Below are 25805 nucleotides of genomic sequence, written 5' to 3' on the forward strand. Positions count from 1 at the left end.
CGTTTTATTCTAATGTTCAGTGAATGATAAAACATACATCAACAGGTCCCCAGCTATTAAAGGAAGAAAAAAAATTCTTATAACTTTGTGAGGAAAACAAGCTAATTCAATAAAGAATGTTGCTTGGCTAACAATCAAAGGGTGCATCTAGATGGTAAATTACTTTAAAGTTTATCCACTCATGTTCTTAGCTCATATTCTTCTAATACGATGTTGTCAATTATTTTACACATCATTATCCTCTCTCAACATTACATGGGCTCTTTACTTGGCAATTCTAGATGCCAATTCAACTCTCCATCAAATGCAGTTCTCAAAGTTTATGGGCTTGGATTTCCTCTTTCTACCTGGTGACATCATTTCACATGGCAATCTTGAACTTGCATACAAGGATTTGGATGCTGGTTCTTGCTTCTTAATTTTGTATACGAGATTTCAGCATTAACTAAAACCTCAAAGAAAATATGATGGTGCCATTGTTTGCAGAAGTCCCAACACGAAAAAACTTTTGATGCCATTTCTATAATTCAGATGAAACTACATGAATTTTTCAATAATTGAAGTCCGAAGTTTTCTCTTAGTGAATTTCCTCCTAAATTCTTGGTGGTTTTGATTATAAAAACTTCAAGATGAGATTGCTTACAGTTCAAATCTGTAAGGGCTTAAGATAACGTCTGAACTGAACAACTGTTTTTGGGCTTTTGTTTAAACTTGTGAATTGACATTGTAAGCATGCTTGAATATTGTCAACTTCCAAAAAGGAGGCAGTTTGAAGTTCACTCCAACTTACGTAGTGGTAGTACTCGAGTAGGTCAAAGGGTTTTGCCAGTAATCAGTAGATTATCTTGGCCTTATTCATCTTTATCTTTATACGAAGTCTAGTAGTTGTTGTTGATAGCTTCTTATAGCAAAATGATACACTACCAATTAGTAGCAGAAATAAAATTATTTATTATGAATGTAAGCCAGAAGAATATAAGAGAACAATAGCTTAATTGGGCAAGGTAGTGTACAGTACAATGCTTGGTATTGGGTTACCTATCACACTAGCGCCCTTATCCTGACATTTGACATTTGAAATACCAATTAAAATATCTATGAGATTGAATGATTGTTGGTAAGACACTATCATTGCCTAACTGTTCATAACCAAAAAGTAATAAACACACTGCCAAGCAAGCAATACTAAAAAGCACAACTAATTCTCAATAACGTTTATCAGGGTACACCTATGTTACACTTTTTCCTTCCAACATTTTGAGTCTCTTTTGAGACCCCTTGGGAAACTTTTGGATCAATGAGATATTTCTGAAGTTTTTATTATCGAGTCTGCCAAAAAACTAGTGATGCCTACTTTTATGTTGTTAGTGATGTCAAAAGGAGTTGCATAGTTTGTGAATTGTTCATATGATTAGGTTATGGGTTAATGGTCTCCAAGTATTACTAATGTTCCAACCACTATCTCCATTATGGTATTCTTGTTTTGCATGTTTTGAATAGCTTCCCATGAGTTTCTTTTTATATAATGAGCCCCCTCAGCTAACATCTTCACGTTACCAATGCAAATATTGTTAAGGATGTAGCCTTATTCGGATTGAAGCAAGCAATATATTATATACATATATATATGTTTGAATGGATATATATATATATATATATATATATATCATAAATCACATACATATATATATTGAATGAAAATAACATTAACATATTGCCAACTGCTTATGGCAGATCAATGACTGTCATCATTGTATTATTCGATGACTATCGAAGTTGAAGTATTATTGTTAAGCCCAATAGTATTGAGCACGGTGAATGATTCGGTACATAACTAATGACTAATGACGATGACTAATATATGTTGAAGAGTTATGGTTATGTAGGGTCATGACTCTACGTGGCATAAAGCAAGCAGTCGATAATTATCATATTCATCAGTTATTATTTGGCAGAATCAAATATATATATCAGTAGTCAATATATACATATCAGCGATCACGTTGAAAGTCTGTTCTTACTATATAGCATGAGACTATTGTTTTTCTCTATCACTGATCTAAATTCCTTAACATGGTATCAGAGCCAAGTTGGTAGAGAAATAAATAAAAATAGTGACATTTTTTAATTAAAATTCAGACTTGCATTCAAAATCAAAGGAAGAACAATCATGGTGAACAGTGTTAGAGTGGAGGATAGACTCAAAGGTGCATCCAATTTTGTCTCATGGAAAATTCGAATAATAGCAATTCTTCAAGAACTTGAATTGGATGCATATATAGAAGAAGACACAAAGATGCCCGAAGACGAACCAGAGAAAACAACTTGGAAAAGACACAACAACAAGGCTAAGAAAATAATAATTGATGCTATTAAAGATCACGTTCTTCCAACCATATCAAAACTAACTGCAGCTTATGATATGTTCAAGACCATCCAAAATACATATGAAATAAATAACATAAGCAGATTGCTTACTTTAAAACAGCAATTAATGCATATCAACATGAACAAAGGAGAAACAATTACATCCTATTTCATGAGGATTTCAGAGTTGAAAGACCAATTGTCAACTATTGGAAATAATGTAGATGATATGGAGCTATCTCTAATAGCACTTAAGGGATTACCATCCAGTTGGGAATCCCTTATTCAAGGCATTAGTGCTCGACCTACACTACCAAAATTCGATCAACTCAAGAACGATTGCACTCAAGAAGAATCTCGACTAATTACAAGAGGGATGGGTCCAAACAAAGAGGGAGAAATTCAAGCACTACATGTTAACACAAGCAACAAAGGGAAGAAAAAGAAGTTCAAACGAAAGAGAGGAAATAACAATCAAAATCACAAAAACAGAGACTTCTCCAAGATTCAATGCTACAGGTTTGATAAATTTGGACACACTCACAGGTTCTGCCCGGAAAGAAAGAAAGCCCAAGCAACCATAGCTGAAGTCAAGTAGAGAATCCTCTATTCTTCTTAGCCTTATCAAGTGAGCTAAATTCAAACAAAAATATGTGAATAATCGATAGCGGAGCATCACGACACGTAACCGGATTTAGAGATCAATTCGAAACCTTTGAAGGGCACTCAACTGAAGAAGTTACAATTGGAGACAATTCTACCTATCCAGTGAAAGGAATTGAGACCTGCTCAATTCAATTAAGAACAGGAGTTACATTACAATTGAAAGATGTTCTTTTTGTACCGGGTATCAAAAGAAATTCAAAAGAAATTTGGTCTCTATTTCAGGACTAGCTGATCAAGGATATCGCATCACCTTCCATGAAGATAAAGTTCTACTCTGGCCTAAAAATTCTAACATAAAGAATGCTATTCCTATAGGATCTAGAGATGGTAGTTTATATAAACTATGTAATGCTCAAAAACATGCACTAAATCATGAAGTATCAAATTCTAATGAAATTTGGCATAGAAGATTAGGACATCTTTGGTTTAGTGCCCTACCTTCTATAGGAAAGATCACCACAAGATTACCTAATCTAAAATCTGATCATGTTGGAACTTGTAAAGGATGTGCTCTAGGGAAGAACTCAAAGGGGTCCTTTCCTTCAAGTGAACACAAATCAAAAGTTGTACTAGAGCTTGTCCACACTGATATGTGTGGTCCAATGTCATTACCATCACTAGGGGGATTTTTGTATTACGTGATATTTGTTGATGCCTACTCTAGGAAAACTTGGATCTATTTCATAAAACTTAAAGAATCAAATGAAGTGTTATTGAAATTCAAAGAATTTAAAGCCTTAGTGGAAAATCAAACTGGGAAGAAAATAAAGACTCTTAAGATCAAATAATGGGGGTGAATATATCTCTGAAAATTTTAAAGAATTTTGCATTTCTGTTGGGATTAAGAGGGATTGTACAGTACCTTATAATCCTCAACAGAATGTAGTCGCGGAAAGGAAAAACAGAACCATCATCGAAGCCGCTAAAGCCATGATGCATGATCAAAATCTACATATCTCATTCTGGGCTGAAGCCTCAAATACAATTGTGTACATTCAAAATAGATGCCCTCATTCAATCTTAGAGAATATAACACCTTGGAGAAGCCTTTACAGGGAATAAACCAGATTTAAGCCATCTACTAGGAATCTTTGGTTGTCACGTGTATATTCATGTTCCTAAAGAAAAGAGGACCAAACTAGAACCCTTCGGGAAGAAAGGCATATTTGTTGGCTACAGTGAAACCACTAAAGGATACAGAGTTTATATTCCAGGACGAAGATCTATTGAAATCAGTAGAGATGTCAAATTTAAAGAAGATGTTGCTTATAAACTCTCTCTAAGTGCAGAAGATGATCAAATCACAGAATCAGATGAAAATCTTACAATTGAGAATCAGAGGGAGAATAGCATAGAAGATCATGAACCTCAATCATCTAATTTTGAGAATGCTGAAAATCCTAACAACAAGAAAAGACCACTATGGGCAAGGAAGATGATTGAACAAAATAATGTGGAACCTAATGAAATCTTTAGAGAGAATAAGAAAACAAGAAGTCAAGCATGCTATGTTGCACTCACCGAGCTTACGAAATCTAAACCATCAAATGTTGAAGAGGCTCTAACATGTCAAGCTTGGAAAGATGCAATGATTGAGGAATACCAATCTATCTTAAAAAATGATGTCTGGGACATTGTACCTAGACCAAAAGACAAATCAGTTGTCTCTTCAAAGTGGTTATTCAAAATCAAATATGCACCAAATGGTAGTATTGAAAAACACAAAGCCAAATTCGTTGCCAGGGGGTTTTCTCAAAAGGCTGGAATTGATTACGAAGAGACATTTGCCCCAGTTGCCCGATATACTTCTGTAAGAACCATTATTGCCATTGCAGCGTCTAAAGGGTGGAAGATACATCAAATGGATGTAAAGACCGCATTTTTGAATGGTGCTATTGAGGAAGAAGTATATATAGAACAACCTAAAGGCTTTGCTACACATGATAGAAACCTCTATGTGTCTAAACTGAAAAAAGCTCTCTACGGCCTTAAGCAAGCTCCCAAGGCATGGTATGAAAGGATAGATAGTTATCTCTCCAAGCTAGGATATTCCAAAAATGAAGCAGATCCTAACATATACTTCAAAATATCGGATGGTGACATGTTAATACTTGTTCTCTATGTTGATGACTTGTTGATAACAGGAGAAGATCATCTTATTGCAAAATGCAAACAAGATCTTGTGGCTGAATTTGATATGAAGGATCTAGGTCTTCTGCACTATTTTCTGGGTCTAGAAGTATGGCAAAAAGAGAATTATATTTTCCTAAATCAAGGAAAATACACCACGGATATCTTGACCAAATTTGGTATGATGGATTGTAAACCTTTATACACTCCAATGGAAACAAATCTTCATAAGCTCAAAAGTGAAGCAGTAGATTCAGAACCTACAGATCCTACATACTATGGACAAATTATTGGATCTCTTATGTACCTGGTAAACACTCGCCCTGATATTTGTTATGCTACTAATGTGTTAAGTCATTTCATGTGCGAACCTAAGAAGATTCACCTAATGGCTGCTAAGCATATTTTGAGATATTTGCATGGTACTATTGGACTTGGCCTGAAGTATGAAAATGTTGAGATACAACTCCAAGGGTATTTTGATTCCGACTAGGCAGGCAGTTCCATTGATTGTAAAAGTACAACGGGGTGTTGTTTCATTCTTGGATCAGCTATGATATCCTGGTTTAGCAAGAAACAGTCAACAGTTGCTCAGAGTTCTACTGAAACCGAATATATGGCTGCCTCCATGGGAGCTCGTGAAGCAGTGTGGTTAACGAAATTGCTAGTTGGGCTATTTGGGAAGCCCCTGAACCCCACAGTGATTCGCTATGATAATCAAAGCTGCATCAAACTTTCTGTAAATCCAATTTTTCATAATCGATCCCAAGCATATAGAAATCCCTTACCATTACATAAGAGATATGGTAGACAGAGATGTTATCAAATTGGCCTACATCAGCACTGAAGAGCAAAGTGCCGACATATTCACCAAACCTCTTGCAAAGTTGAAAGTGGAATACTTTAGAGGTAAACTTGGTATGACTAAATTATAATTGAAATTTCTGATATTGAATCTCAGTCATGTAATTTGATATATTCATGAATATTTTGGATGCAATATTGCATTTGTGTGTTATGTCATGAAAGGTGACAATCTTTCATGTGATGTATGTGTAAGTTCGCTATTGTAAGGTGACGACCTCAACAATAGCCTGATCTGTTATCAAGATTGACTACATTAAGTTGCTTTCTCGGAATGTGCCGTAAATCTTGATACTGAATTTGTTGTGTTTGAGTTATTGATTTGTTATCATTAAGTGTTATCCCAAAATGTGTCGGAGATTATGATAACAATCATATCATGATTGACTACATTAATTTGCTGTCCCGGAATGTGCTGGATGTCATGATACTAAAATTATTGCTCCTAAGTTTTGATTCATTATCATGACGGACTACACAAATTGTTGTCCCGAGATGTGTTGGAAGTCATGATAACGAAGGTACAAAATGGACAACAATTAATATGTTGAGGAACATAATACTTGTGATAATGACAATCTTACAGTTGTTACTAGAATCAAGGTTGTTATCTGATAGACTTCATGTAGTTGTTGTCCCAGAGTGTTGGAGATTAGATAATCCATATCTCCTTGAGATATGAAGTATTTCACTAGTAAGCATTACTGAATGAATGTATATGCTCATACCAAATGAATATATATTTAGAATGTTGTTCCTTAAACATAATAATGAAATTCAATCCTCTTTTGCTAAGAGGGAGTGTTAAGGATGCAGCCTCATTCGGATTGAAGCAAGCAATATATTATACATATATATAAGTTTGAATGGAAATATATATATATATCATAAATCACACACATATATATATTGAATGAAAGTAACATTAACATATTGCCGACTGCTTATGGCAGATCAATGACTGTCATCATTGTATTATTCGATGACTATTGAAGTTGAAGTATTATTGTTAAGCACGATAGTATCAAGCACGGTGAATGATTTGGTACATAACTAATGACTAATGAGGATGACTAATATATGTTGAAGAGTTATGGTTACGTAGTGTCATGACTCTACGTGGCATAAAGCCACGTAGGAGTCATGCCCCTACGTAGACATAACCCTTCACCGATATACATATACAATATCGACGCTTGTTGTGGATGATAATCAATAACCATGGCAATTACATGATACAGCAAGCAGTTGATAATTATCATATTCATCAGTTATTATTTGGCAAAATCAAATATATATATATATATCGGTAGTCAATATATACATATCAGCGATCACGTTGAAAGTCTGTTCTTACTATATAGCATTAGACTATTGTTTTTCTCTATCACTGTCTAAATTCCTTAACAAATATTGTGTTTTTGACTAAGTTACCCCGTGTTTCAGGGAGAAGGGATGGGGGGGGATTTCATGGACAGGAACAAGAGGGAGCCATTTTTCAGGGGACGGCAAAGGACATCTATTAAAATTTAGATAATTTCAAATATTCATATAACGTATGCACAATGACAAAAAGACTATGCAAACACAAAAGGGCAGTGTATTTTCTATATTTAAAATATAGAAAATATTCAAATACTCAAACTTTTCCTTTTGCCAAAATGTAAAAGCCCCATCCCATCCCGTCCTTGTGCCCCCGAGACGTTGCTGGGATGTGGACAGCCCCATTTTGGCAGAGTATGCATTCCTGGGTGACTAGGTTTTTTTTTCTTCTTTGAATTGATCTACAATTTCCCAAATGCATGGTGTTTCCCACAATCACTTTATCTTGTATGTACCTTTACTTTTCTTAGGGTCACATTTGTCCTTTGTGGAAGCTTGAATCCTTAGAAGAAAAAGTGGAAGACGTGTATCTATATAGATATTTTTGAAAATTTTATTTATGTAAATTTCAAATTACTCAATCAGTCATAATTAAAATGTTATTAATGCACTAGCAAAGCTGAGTTCACTAAATAACATGGCTAATTTAGCTATAAAATTATTTATTTAATCTATAGGCTCATTAGAAAAAATAATGAGAATATTTGGGACTAGAATAATATCAATAATGCTGTTTAGTGTTATGCTTAGTTCTGCTTAACCTTTATTTTGATGTTACAAATCTGTTTTGTTTTGTTGAAATCTTGACAATGAATAGTTTTTTTTTTTCATATGCATGCTTATACTTTATATGCTAGTAATTACCAATTTCTTTGGTAATTGTTTTCAAATGTTTTGACAACCCTAAAATTTGCAGCAATTATTTTGCTTTCCTGCTTCATGTTGTAATACACAGCAGTTGAACTGCAGGCCATGATTCAAACGTTGAAAATTATAAGAACTTTATATTTTCTAGAATTTAACTACTATTTTCTAAATAAGTTTGTTATCTTTGAACAAAATTCTTCATTGACTTATCATTTGTGCTCATTAATTATATATCTAATAAATTTATAGTTGGCATGCCTAAACAAGGAGAAAGCAGAAAAATGCTTGATGGCTCATAAATTTGTTATCTTCGCAGATATTGTGAAGTGTTATTTATATGATATGTTGCTTTTTAGGGGTTAAATTTTCCAAGACATGCTTTTGGGATTGGATCTCATTTCTCTATGGCGAATATAAGATAACTACCTTTTGTTTGTGGAAATAGGAGGTGGCTACACCACTCCAGGTAGCAAATGTTTGGGCAATAAGACAGCTCCTGTTAAACCAGTTCCTTTTTGGCATTTGGAATCTTTTCACTCATCAATTCAATCAGTGCAAAAACCATGAGATGTTTTACAATTTTTTGCAATAACATGACTATTATCTTGCCTATTGTTGTCGAGTGAATGGCATTAAACCAAGGTCTAACTAGTTATAATTGATGGTTCTGTCCTTAAGAGCTTCTCCTTGCTTCCTCTCCAGTGAATTATGGAAAATGCTAGTCATTGCTACTTTGTGGTTTACTGGGACAATTTAAAGATTATTTCCCTCAAGGAATGTTTCTAGCACCGTGGATGGGAATTAATGTCTTTCTTGTCTTCATGCAGCTGTTAGTTCAAGTTGAAGCACAACTGAAAGAAGCAATCTCAAGGCAGCCTACACTTCTGGTCATGGTTATTGGGATTCCAAATGTTGGAAAATCTGCCCTTATCAATTCTTTGTATCAGATTTCTCGTATTCGTTTTCCAGGTATAGAACTGTAATGATTAATACATAGGTTGGATAATAATACTAATATCAATTTAATCATCAATACGAGCTTTTCTAAATGTGATGTATTAGGGAAATTTATGGTGGAACTCACAAGCAAAAAACTTCTGCTCATGAAATTGCAATTTGTAAAGTGAAATCATCATTATCAAATTCATCATTTTGAACATTCCAGACTAAAACATGCTACAAATCACTCTAGGGCCGAAGGGATCAAATCCCGAGGCCCAAGGATCAATTCAGATGTACAAAGAGGATCTTCAAGGTACAATATTTAAGCCCATTTTCCCAACAGAGAAAGAAAATGGATGTTACCTAAAGTTGGACAACCCTTCAAAGGTATCTTTAAAACTCTGGGACAATGATCCAACTTTAGGTATATCTGTGCTGCTAGCCGTTATCTGCACCTACTCATCTTCTTCAAATTTAGGTACAATGTTTGTGTTGCACAAATACCCTTGTGTGATCTCCAAATCTCATTTCAAAGCAGAGGGAGGTGATCTCCAAATCTGGGTCCCACAATGATCTCTAAAGTTTTGAAATTATACATTATATTTGTGGAGATCCTTGAAACATCTGCTCCCTCTACTTTGAAACTCTGTGTGACAATTCTCTCCACCTACTCATCATTTGTCAGTGGCGTATAACATTTTGGTGTCAATCAAACCATTCCTTGGGTTTTGGTGCCGATTTTAACTTTTGCTTCAACTTTGGCATCCACATTTGATTTTGCTTCAGCCCCAACTAGTGTCCTATACTTGTTTCCATGAATTTATTTAGAGGCTGCCTCTCACAAGTATCGTCTTCTTTGTTGCTGTTCTAGTAATTGGTTAGATTGTCAAATAGTTTTGTCAACCCACTTGCTAGTTTTTCACTTTTCATGCTTTTCTTCAAGATCAATGGTATTTAATTCCTTCAGGTTTGGCGTAGGTCCTTTGATCTTTGTTCTTCCTTACGATGAGAACTTTCCTCATATTAGTGTAAGATTTTCTGTCATCATACTTCATATTCATGTTCAACACAAAGGTCATGCAATATTATGTAGTGATTGCCAAGGAGTTGGGGCAGGCACTTAAGTTGTTTGTCAACATCTTCAGTGATTGCCAAATTCATCCAGATTGTGTCTCGTAGTAGTTAATTTCTTTCAGATTCTTCTGGAATGTGTTCTCATATTGATAGATCTCACCAATATTTGAAAACTCTTGCTAGATTGTTTTCTCATTCTTGGTGTATTGTTCGACTAACATTTCCATTAACCCACTTTCGATGATCCAAGCTTACAAAGGCAATGATGCTAGAATGTTTTCTACTAAATTCTACACTACCAAATAATAGCAACTAAAATGATTTGAGAAGTAACTCTGACACAATAAACATGGAGTGATCAGAACTTTCCTATATATAGTTAGTGTTAATACAATTGTTCGATATATAGAGAACCCAAAGAGCAATGCTTCCTCACTTGTCATAAGGCTGTCAAGACTTATGGTAATTGGTTACAACCAAATCACAAGCATTTACATCATTTTACTGTTTGAATGTCAAGATTTATGGTTATTAGTTACACAATTGCCAGTGACAGAATCACAAGCAGTTATATCACTAGATAACGCCAACAAAGATTATTATAACAAGTTGGCTTACAAGCAAAATGCTATCTATTGCAATGGTCTACATCCACCACTAGGAAAGAAAAATCTATGGACTGCCAACTGTAAATAAACAGATATGCAGTGTATCAATTTGTAATTGATACTGTCTTATGCTCTACCATTTGCCTTAGCAAAATAGAAAGAATTAAATCATTTCTCTAGAGCTGCCAACAGGCCTCAAGGCAACAAATAAATGACAATAATTCAAGTGTCATTTTCGCAAATATCCCAAACCACAAAGAAAAAACAATTCTTCAAATCTTGGGATCTATAAAGGCCACCTGCCAATGAATCGTCTGGGATTCCTGATACACGGGAACTCAATAAATAGACATTGGGAAGCCTTAATTAATGGAATATAAATCAAAACTAAACAATAGACAATAAGGTGGCTCTTATTTGTTGATCAGGTCCAACTTATCAAAGTAGTTATATAGGCTGTTCCTATTTATCTGTCTCATCAAAATACAGAGCAATATCCAAGATTGGATAATTAACCTGCAATGCATGTTTATATGGAAGGGTATGGAGAAGACATTTAAAGATCCCCTTGTGACTTGGAATTATGCAAAATTTCAGCACTGCTTAGCAATATGAGTAACTTGGAGATTTCAAATAGACCAGCACTTTTCCTAGGTTTTTGGGACAGAAAAGATTTCCCTCAATTTTGGGGATGGAAAAGATTTCCCTAGATGTTGGGGAAAGCAATCTATTTTAAATGAAAAGTGACAAGCTGGACTACGACAGAGAAAATTTCACTAGAAAATTAGAAATGAAAGAAGGTATATGACAAAAAGTAAAGAAAATGAACCTCAAAAACAGAAAAATGAATCAGCCCAGAAGAAGCATCAAGGTGAAGAGTGGGAACAAGTGACAAAATCGGCTCCTCCATTTAAGTGAAATACTGATTACATTAAATTGATTATTGTAAAAGTTTGAGAAATTTGGAGATAGGTAGAAAAATCCATCAAACAATTAACTCTATGAACATGACACACATTTTAAACTTCTATGTAGTCTGAGGCGACTCTGAGCCATCAATATTAAAATTTGCAGGTAATGAATCAAGTGTTTGCCCTCTCGGGTGAATAACTGAAAACATACAGATAAAACACGTAATGCAGAATAATAATGCCATAGATATCAGATATAATATAAGAGATGTTATTCCAGTCATAATCGTTCTCTTTACAAGTTACATTCCGAAGTATATAAAGATGCCGAGGGGGTGCGAGCGCCAACTGTCGCACCGCAACTACCACCCCTTGGCTGCCAACTAACCAACACAATTACAACTTAATTAACTAGTTTTATTTCCATGTACAATATTGCCGCCAACATCATCCCCCCCAAAAGAAAAGAAGTCGTCTCCGGACGACTTAACACAAAATAGAGATGACATTAAACAGAACTGCTGACGCTAGTCGAGCCCGAAACTTATACACCTATTGCATCCTCGCTTAAAAACCCTTTTCTGCTACCATCCTATGCTCAAGTGCGGATTTCACCATTAGTGCTTCCTTTGACATCACAATCCTCCTGTGCCTAAACCAAACTTGTCTGCAAAACATGCTTTTCAGTCTCAGCCTCCACCAACTGCTACTCAAATGATACTGTCTCCCTAGCCAATTTGTCCTCGATAGCCACCGGCGTTGCCCTATCGGCATCCAACTCCTGGGTACGCTGAGCTACGTCTCACGCTAGTACTGCCTCCAACCTGGTGGTCAGCTCCTCCCAAGCCCTCTCTGCATCCACCAAGGCAACCTCACGTCCAGCCGAGACATACTCCAAGTTCCTCAAAGCGTACCATTCCTGCCTGGAGGTGGCCACAACCCGCTGGCACAAAGGCTAGGAGACACCTCAAATCCTCCATCACACTCCCCAAAGGCTGATAATTGAACTGAATAACTCCCTAGTGCCATACAACTGCGCGGACCTGCAATGCCTTCCCTCAAACTCTGTTTGTTCCCAACCTCCAAATCCGTCTCCCTCTACGGCTTATGGCTTCCCCGCCAATGCTTAGCTGCAGGCTTCTTTCTCACAGTACAGAAAACCACAACACTTACCGTGACATCTCTAATGCCCTTCGCCCAACTCCAACAAGTGTACTGTAGCTCAAAAATAAACTGGGGTCTGGGGGCAGTGCCCCCAGCGGGGTCGAGGGGCAGCGCCCCCACGGGGTCTGGGGCAGCGCATCATTCCTGTGATATTTTATGATGTCAAAACCCTTCTTCTACACTCCAATATTTTCAGTGTCCAAGCTCCAGATGTCATCGAATAATTTTTTCAATCTGGTCGTCGTCGTTTTTTTTTTTGTTCCACTGTAATGTCCCCGATGGCACCCCAGCCATACAACCTCCCCGTACAGTCAACAACAGCACTGACACCTCCAATCGTGCGGCCACCTTCCTGTGCCTGCCCTGTGCTTGCGTGGGCGTTGCGTTGTTGGGCGGAGTGCGTTTGTGTGTCTGTGCGTTTGGGGCTGCTGCGTGTTTTATTTCTCTGTTGGCGGTGATGTCCACCGCACGGTCGTGTCCACCGCCGGTGATCCACCGTCGGTGTTGCCACTGCACGGTGGTCCCACTGATTGGTGGTTCCACCGTCGGTGGTCCACCGCACGGTGGTCCCCACCATCGTGTGCCTCCTTTTTTGCTTTTTTTTTCCCAGTCGTACGGTCAACTGCCGTACAGTGTTTTTTTTTTTTTTTTTTTTCCCAATTTCCCAATTTAGATGTCTAGAGAGTCGTCGGCTCGGGTCCCCTGTCTCTAGGATCGCCCTTCATCCTTCTCGGTTTTCCTCGCCCAAGAGTCTCCTGCGTTGGTCCCGTGTCTCTCAAGTCACCTGCCCGGCCTCTTGAGTCCCCTTCCATCCTCTCGGGTGTCCTTCCGCCCTCTCAGGTCCCCTGCACGCTTCGCGTGGTAGGGTTTCAATTTGGACCCGTTGGTGGCAAGTCTATTTTCAATGGCCATCCGAAGACCTGGAACCACAAATTCTACGGCAACCACGGTCTCCTTCCCGTACATAAGAAGAAGAAGAATAATAAAGATTTTGAAGGCTACGGCCTTCCACACAGGGTTCCAATCATTGCCAATAATCTTGGGATTATCTACGTCATCGAGGTTTGGGGCATCTCCCTTCCAATACTCTCTGTATTCCAGTAGGTACAGCACCTCTGTTGCTTGCTCTGGTTCCTCTACTTCGAGCCTGTAGCTCTGGAACATTTCGTAATCCTCCATTTGCCAATGGAAGAGCCCGTTCAATGACCCTGTCTCATCCTCGGAGCACTCTCCTAGTTTGAGAATCCCTTCGTCGTTGGGCTCCCTACAGCCCCGTCCTTCATCCCTCGGGTCGCCTTCTCCTTCATCCTCCGATTCCGAAGATGATGCCAATTCCTCGTCAACAACCTGGGTTCTCAGATCAATGGTGTACTTCTGCCCCCCTTTCTCCATAGAAAGGGTGTTCTTTTTCCAGTCGTGGTTCACCTTTGCTATAACCAGCCACCCTCTGCCTAAGATGGCGTCGTACCCCTTCTTCTTGAGTGGGATTACCACAAAATCTAGTATGAAAGGTTGCGTGCCGATGGTGACCGGCTGGGCCATCAGGGTGCCGAGTGGCTTGATGTCGTGTTGGTCTGCACCTACCAAGTTGAACGTGGGTGGCCATAGTTTTGGCTTCCCCAGCTTCTTCCACGTATCCTCTGGCAGTACATTCACCCTCGAACCTCCGTCCACGATGGTGTCTTTGAGGATAGCCCCGAGAATTCCCATCTCTACTACAGCAGGATGCTGACCACTATTTAAGGCCAACAACATTGGGTCAGCCGAGGGGCTGACCGGAACTTCCGCCTGTGTGGCACGCAAAGGTGCCTGCGCAGTGGTTTGTATGGAACTAAAAATGGCGGTTCTTAACTGTGGCATTGTTTCTAGAAGGTCCTTTACCCTTATAGGTACTTCCATCTGCAGTACTTGCCCAATGATGTTATTTTTTGCTTCCGTACGGGATAATGTACTCGCCACCTCGTTGTCCCGTCGTTCAGCCGTCATCTCACGTTCAATATTGGCCTTTGCCTCCCGTAATCTCTCCTTCTCTGTACGGGGGTCGGGATAAGTGGTTTTTTTCGTCTGGGTGCGGGTGATCGCCAATACTTCTTTCTCACCAGTCTTCTCAGCCTTCTCAATGTTGAGGAGATTAACCCCTTCCTGTGGGCAATTTGCGTCCTCATGGTCGCCTGGCCCACACCATCAGCAGAGGTGCTGAGGGGTGGCTTCCTTCGTGCAATCACGGGCGAAGTGCCCCCATTGATTACAAGCCCTACATTGGATAATTGGTCGGCCCTTGGTGTCATACTGGATACGGCTTCCGTTATTGTTATTGTTGCTATTCCTTCCGCCGCCACGTCTGTTGTCCCGGTAACCTCCAAATGATGTCGTTGTGTTGGTTTGCTGGGCCGTACCCATTGGTGCGGATGTTGTGGCTTGCTCCGTGAACAACACTTGGCTCATTTGCATACTTCAGGTTTTCATGTTGTATGGGCACTCCTTGGTGGAGTGTCCCATCACTTGGCAAATCTCGCAGAATGCCTTCTTCGGGCAAGTACCCTTTGTGTGCCCCTCCTCTTTGCACTCAGTGCACCATATGTCCCCTTCGGTCCGACTGGTGCTTCTCATTGTTTTGAATTCCCTCCTCATTCACTCCATGTCTTTCTGGAGCGCTTGCACTCGTTTGCCAGCCTCGTTGTCGCTGCTGCTTTCCTGTGACGAGTCATCCTCCTCGAACAAGCTATCCTCCTTCTTCTTCTTTTTCTTCGATGTCTTGGTCTTGCTCTCGAGATCCATCGCTCTATTGTATGCATCTTCGTACGATGTAGGTGGAACGATTTTCATCTTCTTTCGGAGAGAATGCTTTAGTCCCTCCACGAACCATCGCTTTTTCAACCCATCTGTTGGTTGACTCTCCATTTTTCCCAATAGTTCCTTCAACCGCCAACTATAGGCTCGGACAGTCTCGTTCTTGTTCTTCTTCGTTCCATAGATCTCAGTGACTATTTCGTTGTCATCTCTCAGGAGGCGGAACTCTATCCCAAACTCCTTCTTCAGGTCGGGCCATGTGCCGACTTTGGCCTTATCCATGTCTGAGTACCAGTCTATGGCCACTCCCCTTAAAGTTGCTGGGAACTGTGTTACCCATTCATTTTGGTCAGTAACACCATTCGCTGACCATATGGTTTCGCACGTTCGACAATGGTGGACGGGATCTTCCTTCCCATCGCCATTGAACTTCTGCAGTTTCTGTTTACTCCCCATCGATGGGGGTCGTCTTCCTGGAGGTGGTTGTGGTTGTGGCTGTGTTTGTGCCCCTGCGTCGCTCCCTCCGGTGCCAGTGGTGTGTCCTACATGGGTGACTGGAGGTACGGTGTTTTGCCTAGCGAGTGTGGCACCTACCGTACGGTTATCATCCCCTTCGTTGTCACCCACACCCACTCCTGGCTCCCTTTGGTGATCCTCACTTTGTGGTGTAAGGGATAAGTTTCTGAACCGATCCCGAGTCTCTTCGACTAGATCTCTCCTTAACCTTGTTTCCTCCAGAAACTCTTCGTGGCTCCGCACCCTACGGTGTTCTGGCGACACGTAGAAATTTCCGTCGGCTTCTGCACCCTCTGTGACACCTCCTTGGTTCCCCTCGGGCCACCCTTCGGCAGGTCGTCCTTCGGCAAGTTGCCTCAGCCTCCGTTTACGTTCTACTTGTTGCTCCAGAATCAAGGCCCTCTGCGCGGCCTCCCACTCATCCGTTTCTGCTTTTTTATTTCTATCTTTATTTAATATATTGGGCATAAATCACTTCCGTACATAGCAAGCACACGCCATGTACACAAAAAAAAACCTTTATTATTTTTCCTTTCGGCCACAATTTATCTCAACATTGTGCCGGGATTATTATAGGGTTCAATTTCCCCTTCGCCTCTTGCCATCACGCTCTACGTCCCACGACAATTGTTCCGTTTGCGCGTCATTGGCCTTTGGGTTAATCTCACCAACGGGTAGGCCCATCGTGTTTGTGCGCCATCCGCGTTTTCCGTTCCCGAGTACGTCTAGGCAACAGCGCCAAATGTTTGCCCTCTCGGGTGAATAACTTAAAACATACAGATAAAACACGTAATGCAGAATAATAATGCCATAGATATCAGATGTAATATAAGAGATGTTATTCCAGTCATAATCGTTCTCTTTACAAGTTACATTCCGAAGTATATAAAGATGCCAAGGGGGTGCGAGCGCCAACTGTCGCACGGCAACTACCACCCCTTGGCTGCCAACTAACCAACACAATTACAACTTAATTAACTAGTTTTATTTCCGTGTACAATATTGCCGCCAACATCAAGAACCACTAACCAGGTAATGCAATTCAAATCACACTTCATCTATATGTTTCCAATCATTTAACTGGTTATGTTTATGTGTTAATTTGGAAATGCAGAAAGTTCCGTCTTAAGAAGCCAAAGAACTCACAGCTTTGTCAGATGAAAACAATACTCTCAATTCTGTAGCTTTTTAAATGTAGAGTAACCTAAGAAATTGTCCTTTGGCTCCCAAAGCAATTGAAACTTGACCATGCTTGCTAAGAAGAAGAATTATTTCCAGACGGCTTATCAAAACTATCAAAAAAGGTGAGTATTTATGTTTTGAAATGGCCTAGGTTATTGGTTTCTGTCAATAAGCCTTTAACAAAGAAGAGGATGCCCTCTAAATTTTGCAGCTTCTAAAATACAGAGTGATAAAAAATTCTACATTTGCTCCAAAAGCAGTTCAGCATGCTGGCCAAGACAAATATTTATTTCTAGAGAACTGAACAAAATCAGATTTATGTTATCATATGCAATCAAAATCACGAAAGAAGAGAGAAAAAATAGATTTCAAAGTGGCACAGATAATTGTTTCTTATGAATTAGCCTTTAAGAGAGAATGGAGTTACCCCTGGCCATTTTGGAGATGCCAGGGTGTCCCAAAATAGGGGGAAAAGAGGTGTCCCCAAGGCTGTCAAGGAAAGGGGACATGGACAGGGGATGTTCTGAATATGCAAAAAGTCCCAGCAAGGAAGCTATATGAGGCGACTGGTTACATCTATATAGTGGTAACAAAAAGCAATAAAACCTAATGATGATTGGACCCAAAATCTGCACCAAGCAATCCCAATTAGGGTCACCACACCTGGAGTCCCCTTTGTCAACCAACATATGAAGCTGGAGATAACAAAATGACCTACAACGGCCTAGGCTATCATCATACGTGAATGCTTGAAGCTGCTTTGATGCACTTTTGTCTATCTCCTGTTAACTATATTTATCTGACTTTATATCCTGTTAGACAACTGCTGAAAGGTACTTCAGACTTTTATCTTAATTTCAATGTACTAGTTATATGCAACTCTGTTTTGGGTGCCCTTTTGGTCTTACCCTCCTAAAGTAATGTCTCTCTTTTTATCAGGAGCTCTTGTAGCACATAAATTATTTTAATATCAGCTTATGACTTTGCTTTTATAAAAAAATGTGATGTATTTGAAGATCTTTTATATGCCCATGTAGGCATTCGCCCACACTCTCATTGATATTCATTTCTGTCTTTCCTTTAGCACAGGAGAAGTTGAAGCGAGCGACTGTTGGCCCTTTGCCAGGTGTTACCCAAGACATTGCGGGATTTAAGGTTTTACCTTTCCTAAAACAGTTGATAAATTTTATCTGATGATATGTTTTCCTTTCATTTTTTGTCAAGAAAATTGTTATTTGTGACATCCACTATGCCTATGCATTAGGTCTGTCCTTCTCGTTATCTTCTGTTCTTTGTGTTTCTTTTTGTTTTCAACTCTGATTTCATATTTTGTTTGTGCTCTGAAGACAATCAAACATTTTTCACAGTTGTATATAGCTAGGTTTTGCCTAGTTGTAATAACACTGTAGGAATGTTATGGAATTTATATTTGATAGGTAGAAGCTAACTGCTCTTAATTATAGAACCTAAAATTCGTATAATAGTTGTGTCATTAGCTTTCATGATAAAACTATCTAGGAAAGGAAATTAACGTGTGTGTTTGTTTTTTCACAGATTGCAAACCGACCTAGCATTTATGTTCTTGACACACCTGGTATTTTGGTTCCTAATATTCCTGACATCGACACAGGACTAAAGCTGTCCTTGACAGGTATGATGATAATGTAGTACTTATTCCCTCCACTCTAATGCAATTTAAATGCCACTATATGAGGAATATTCTAAAGGAAGATTTGCGTGAATTATTCTGATTGTAAAGATTTGATAATCTAGAAGGGCATACTTTATAAGGATCAGTTGAAGTTGGGTATCGTGGTGAGAAAAATAAAATAGCTTCAACTGAGTGAGGCTCAGGTGACTGTTTTTGTGCCAACTGAGAATTATTTCCTTTATTTTATATACAAGGATAATGGTCTCAAAGAGATTGGGATAAATTCTGTTTAATATGATATGGTTTTTTCTTCTCCTCCTAATGAATGTTCTGTTGCATATCATGGTGGTATTTGATTGAAAAATCTTAGACTTATAAAGTATTTGAATAAATGATGTCTCATCATAATCACTGCAGGTTTAATGGTATGGCTAAATTCTGTCATCTGTGTTTAACTGTACAAAATCATCCTCAGTTTTAACCAGTGTTTCTCTGAGTCTGGCCATCCTTTCCTGAATTTTAGGTTGGCAGGGCGATGTGTGTGTGTGTGTGTTTATATACATTCTGCAGCTGCTGATTGATAACAATGTCAATTGTCAAATCTTAAATGTTAAAGTTATAGCACCATGAAGGCATTGCTGAAGCTACTGTTATAAACTTCACCTGTGGTCAAATTTTTTGAAAGGTTTGCTTGAATCCCAGTTAATTGTCCCATTTATGTTTTAATGATATAAGATTTCCACAATCCATAATTTATTTGATATTGCTTCTGGATTAGACACTGAGAGTTTTTTAAATCAACGTTTCGGATCACACTCCGTGATCCATCATCAAGAAAGAGAAAAAAATGATGATAGATCGTGGAGTGTGATCCGAAACATCAGTGTTCCACGGAAACGTGTTTCCCCCTCCCAAGCCCAAGTCCCCCCCATCCCCGAAGCCCATCCCCAACGGCCGTGGAACACTGCGAAACATTGATTTAAAAAACTTACACACAGTCTAATCCAGAAGCAATATCAAACCAACTATTTTTGTTGTTCCCCAATTGAAAATTTTAAATCAGCTGACTCGTCAGAAAAGTCATCATATGCAAACACAAGGGGAAACTGCGATCCAAATCCTTGAGACAAAGAAAGCTGAAGCCAAACTTCCACTGCAAAAGACAGACTCCTGGTGGCCCAGACTTTCAACACCATTAAAACAAATCTATGAAAAAATAAGCAAATCCAGTCTTATATATTTACATATACCCAGTTAATTGTCCTGAGTAATCCCATTTCCATTTCTCCATTCATAAATCCTCCTTTCTTGATTGACACATCCATGAATATGAATCAACCCACTTCTGCAATCTTCATTATTTTGGGACAGAATAAAAAATATTGGCAGGAAAGCAAATGTTAGGGAACGTCCTGATTTCAGCGGGATGTCATGGGGATGTTAGGCATGGTAGGCCATCTCTCCAGGCCCCCATAAATGGGGATCTTCTAAGGGAACTTCTTCCACCTTACGATATGTCTTGGGGCTGTCCCTAAAATCTGCCAGAAAAAGGGATAGGGAAGGGATATTTATTTTATGAATGCTTGCTTTCTTAATGGAGGCATTTTGAAATGAATTTGAATGGTCATGAAATTCACTTAGTTGGATTTTGTAGGAGCTATAAAAGATTCTATTGTTGGTGAGGATCGAGTTGCTCAGTACTTACTTGCAATTCTAAACACCCACCGAATACCTTTACATTGGAAAGACTTGGAGAGTAAAGGCCATGAAGATTCTGCTCATATGTTTTCAGAGGGTCGAACGGGTGATGGATCTGAAGTCTCTCCGCACCAGAAAAAGAAAAAGAAGAATGTAAAATCAAATAGAATGATTAACACAGAGGTAAATCTCAAGCCATTCCATTTACATACCTATCTTGCTAGATAACAAGAGAAGTACTGAGTGATATTTGCAACTGCCCACAACTTGTAATTCTGTTGCTTTTATTTCACTTTCATTGCCTTCGTTATTTTTTTCCTTGTAAGATAAGATAAATGTTTATATGGGATTTATAAAGATAGGTAAATGAATAATAAAATTGCATGGTTGCATGGGTACTCGTACCCAGCCCCTGGGTACTCATACCAGAGACTCGGATGCGTATCCTGCACCGGAAACTTGGTTGGAAACGTCTCCATAGAGAGGAGATTTCCCGCTAACGTATCTGCCTATCTCCCACCATCTCCGAGCCAAACAAAAAAAAGGAAACCCTTAAATGTTAAAATAAAATAAAAAACATAGGCAACAAAATAATCAAAATGCAGTACAAATGGAAAAAGAACAATGCTCAAAAAACAAATGCAGGTCACAAGGATTCTTAAAAGGTTGCAACAGCTATTACTAGATTATTATATTATATTTAATGTTCAATGTCAATATATTTTCAAAATTTCTATAAATTAAATTATATCTTAAAGAAATTGGCGTCTCCAAGTACCCATGTCTCCTATTTTGAAAAAATAGCCGTACTGGAACCAGCACCAATCTCCAAAGTCTCCAAGTACCCCCGTAACCGTGCAACCTTGTACAATTGTGATTAACGTTGAAAGTACCCATGGATGTTAGCAATTGGAATGAAATGGATCACATAAACTTTTGAAATGATAGCATTGATGGATTTATTAATTTCAAATTTGTCTTTTTTCTCCTGAAAAAAATAATTGCTAATTTCAAAATATTTTGAGGGTGGATTTGTGAATTTCTTCCAATTACCATATTTCCTTGTCTGGGATGCTGTCATAAGTTGTGACCAAGAAAAGTTGCATATCTCACAGCATGGTCTTTCAGGCTTTTATGTATTCCATATTATAGCTAAAGTTTTATATTCTTAAGCATGCAATAAAAATGGTTCCATAGAGAACAAATTCTGGAGCACCTGATTTGTACTCTATATATTTTTTCATGTTCAGTTTAATTTGCATTTTACAGATATATACACAACTTGAGTTCTCTAAAAAATTCCATTATTTGTTCTTTAATTTGAGTTGGGATTTCCCCTATGCATTTATGGAACAGAATTCTTTTTAATGCTAATGAGTGCAGAAGGCCGCCTCTTCAGTCTTTGTATGTTGCATAACTTTAGGTCCTCTATAACGACAGTGTTTTTCTGTTCCATAGCATTAGCCTTTTGGAAGTGCAAGATATGCAGCTCTGTGACACAATAAGAATCACTTCCAGACATAGTTTTCATTTTTCTTTCACCAAGAAGGATCAATCCAATAATCTGTGTGTGGTTTTGGTTAAAGATAAATGTGAAAGGAAAGGTTTTCCCAAGGCCATCTAGTCTTTTAGACTTTTACCTATGTGGGTGTGCCTGATAGTACAACTCTTCTCTCCTCTTAAACCCAGCATGTGGTGGCACATGTGAAGTGCCTAAAGGGATACTGTTTAAGCAAAAGTGTGTCTTTCTGATATATCCTGCAGAAATATGAAAGTGTATTTTCATGGGAAACCAAGTAGCAGTTTGCTTCTTGCAATTAATGTGAGTATGAATATCAAGGTATCATCAATCAATGGATGCTGAAAGTCCTAACATTTATCTTTAAGATGAGCGATGGAAACGTTCTTGTCCAAGTTAGATTGTTTTTGGACAACTTGAGCTGACTCTCATTGGCAGTATCGTGGATGCTAAGTTGAACTGGGAAATTTAAATAGAAAGCTGAAATGTCTGCCCATCCAGCTGAAGCTAAAGACAACCATTAATTTGTAAAGGATGATGTACTTGATGGCAGTCATGGGGTGCCTTGATTTTGGCCTGAGTATGCTAAAAGAAATCTTGAATTTTGGTGTGAAGCTAAACCAATTTTTTCCTAAAGGAAGAAGCTTTGTTGTGCTCCTATTGGTGGTATGTACCTGGAGTCAGAAGAGCAGCTAAAATCTCATGAGATGTCAATTGTGGAAGCCATGTAGAACTCCTTGTAGAGACACGAGTAGCATAGTTAAAATTATGTTGAAGTATATGCAAATAGATGTCCCATTTCTTGTTCTTGCTCATTTGACAACCTCTGCTTGGCCATCGATCTAGGGATGAAAGGAAGTGAAGCAGCCTAAATGGTAACCAAGAAGCTTCCACAATGATCTCTGAAAGTTACTCAAGAATCAAGAGTCATGATTAGAAATAATAGTGAATGGTAGCCCAAAATTGCATTAAACATGTTTGAAGAACAAGTCAACTCATGGAGCATCAACTATATTGGTGCAACATTTAGGCAACACTTACTGAGTATGAAACCATCAATTTTACACAAATCCATCCCCCTCTACATAAACAAAATCAACATTTTCTTAGTTAGAACATAAATAAACAAAATATTCTGGCTTTTGTAAACTTTCTCGTTTATGCAATATATCTCTTTTAGAGGAAAAAGTGATGCAAACAATAAAGCATAGTTTAGGTGACACTTGATGAGTATTTGAGATCATCATTTGACAAACGAAAATCAGAAGACAATCATCAAACATGTTTCAGCTTATATCTCACAATGGATTACATGGAAATATGATTTAGTTTCTTGTTCATGTTCGTCCTGCTCCAAACTCAATTCTCAGGCCCTGTGGAGATAAATCTGTCCTTTAATTTTAAAACATAATAATGGAATCGCAATTTTCCTCCAAAAGTAGGTTAAAGTATTAAACTTGTATTGTGCAAAGTTAACTATGCCATATTCTTATTTCCTTGTGTTAGTGTTGTTCATGTATGTAATACCATTGCAAGAGTATGGCAATCATGTTATATAACTTTGTATTTTTTTTTATTGATAGATGATTTCAAAAGTTCTAATTGCTTCCTCATTTGTGTAGGACCATACCATTGAAGTTAAGAAGGCTCTATTTAGAACGTTTTCAGGGTTTGAGGGTAATTTAGAGAATGAAGATGACCTTGAACATCTAATTGAGAGTCAGTTGATTGCTTTGCAAAAAGCTTTTAGGGTCCCTCCCAATTCAGGTGAAGTTGGACGGAATAAAGTTTCCAAGAAGTTAGTACATCTTTACAGGATAGGAAACCTTGGTCATTATATATTAGATTCGATTCCCAATGGTACATCAAGGTGAGGGACTTTCTGGGATGGTAATGTAATCTATTTTGCAGAGAAACCTATTTCCTGAATAAGGATTTCTTGATTCAGAGAAATTGTGGGAGGTCATTGTATTCCATATGTTAATGTGCAATAAGATTGACTGTTTCTAATTCAAAATGCATTGCAACAACCAGGGGCGCAATTGTCTGAGAATATCATGAAAGCATTGTTCAGAATGGACTTTCGTTACAGACCAAATTCTGCGGAACTTCAAAATTTTATTTTCAACGTAGTGCATCTGGATTTGTTTATGAGGACTAGAAGGGGCCAAATTCTGTGGATGTCTAGAGAAGCACCCCAACAGAGTAAGTATAATTCATTGTGTGCAGTGAATGTTAGTGAAGCTGCTATATCTAATTGATCTTCAACAATAGAGAAGGTCAAACAATTTATGTTAAGTACAAAAACAATGGTGGTAGTTACATTCTATATGTAAATATGTTTTAGAAATTTCCATAATAAAGCTCTGTAGAATGTTGAACAATTTTGATTTCAGATGCCTCGAAAATATGATAATTAATGCAAAATCTTTTATCATCTTTATCCACCACTAACTTGGTTCTCACAACATGCCATACCGTGCGGTGAATGTTACAATGGTTTAGTTTATAGAATGGATCCTGTAAATTTTTGCATGGAATACTAATGTGCCAATTCGATATTAAGTTAAAAATGAGATGGAAATCATCTATAAATAATTTTTTATTTATGAGTCCAGCTTTAGTTAAGATGACTAACCATTTGATCTCTGATACTTTCTACATTACTGGAGACCAAAAACACACAACCGGCACTATCAAGCAATCTTAGTGTTAGAGAAGTTCAGGATGCATAGATGACAACGCTGGGAGTTGATAGTAGATGCTTTTTTTTCAAATTAGGAGTTTTGGAGATTGTCATTGGAGTTGGGCTGCTTTGAATTTGTAAGTTATACCTCAACCACTTTGTGAAACTTGTCACCAATTGCTTTCACCAAAAAGTAATTCTTAAAAGAAGAAACATATAGTTATCAGTGGTCGGTTTTTTTTAATCTAATGTTTGTTGAGGTGCAGAAGAAACACATTTTACAGTTGGTTGTGACTTTAAGAGAAATTTTTATCCGGTATCATTTAACAAGGCAGCCATTGTTTGGGAGTGAGTTTCACTACATTTTTTCATCTCATGATCACTTAGCTGGTCATATAATGTTGTTATGCTTAAAATTAAATTTCTATAGGACTTTTGAAACGTAACATATAATTTGATGATGTATTAGTTTTATTTTTTTATCAACTGTACAAACTTCAAAGTATTGTTGGTATTTTAGGAGTAAATTTTGTCTTTTCCATTCCTCCAATCATCTGTCTAGAAGCTCTTCGTAGGTGAATGTGTCATTCTAGTGATTGATATTGATATTATAATCCTTATGTTTCTTCTTATTGCCATACGCCATCATGTGTTGAAACAACGTACATAAGAAGAAATGAGTAGCCATCCATTTACATAGGAATCGAACATAAATTAAACCAAAGCATTTTATATTGCATAATTTCTACATCTCAACATGGTGGAAATGATGGTACTGAAGTCATTT

General features: G+C 38.1%; 1 protein-coding gene across 3 annotated transcripts in view; it reads left to right on the forward strand.

Annotated features, from left to right (window-relative positions):
• The window catches only part of LOC131050634 (short integuments 2, mitochondrial), a 111008-nt gene extending 85584 nt beyond the window's left edge, over positions 1-25424 (forward strand). Inside the window, exons 4-11 of one of the 3 annotated variants that reach the window (XR_009106988.2) lie at positions 9105-9246; positions 18549-18619; positions 19019-19115; positions 20770-20996; positions 23955-24202; positions 24367-24537; positions 25005-25155; positions 25285-25424. Coding sequence is in view for 2 of the 3 variants with exons in the window: in XM_057984838.2 (XP_057840821.1) it covers positions 9105-9246; positions 18549-18619; positions 19019-19115; positions 20770-20996; positions 23955-24202; positions 24367-24382 (801 nt within the window). In the remaining variant the exon portion in view is untranslated. Of the gene's footprint in view, positions 1-9104; positions 9247-18548; positions 18620-19018; positions 19116-20769; positions 20997-23954; positions 24203-24366; positions 24717-25004; positions 25156-25284 lie in introns of those variants that run through there. The other 2 variants (XM_057984838.2, XM_057984839.2) reach the window with 2 other exon arrangements.
• The last annotated feature ends 381 nt before the right edge of the window (positions 25425-25805 follow it).

The sequence above is a fragment of the Cryptomeria japonica genome, chromosome 8 (genome assembly GCF_030272615.1).
Source record: "Cryptomeria japonica chromosome 8, Sugi_1.0, whole genome shotgun sequence".
Classification (NCBI taxonomy): domain Eukaryota; kingdom Viridiplantae; phylum Streptophyta; class Pinopsida; order Cupressales; family Cupressaceae; genus Cryptomeria; species Cryptomeria japonica.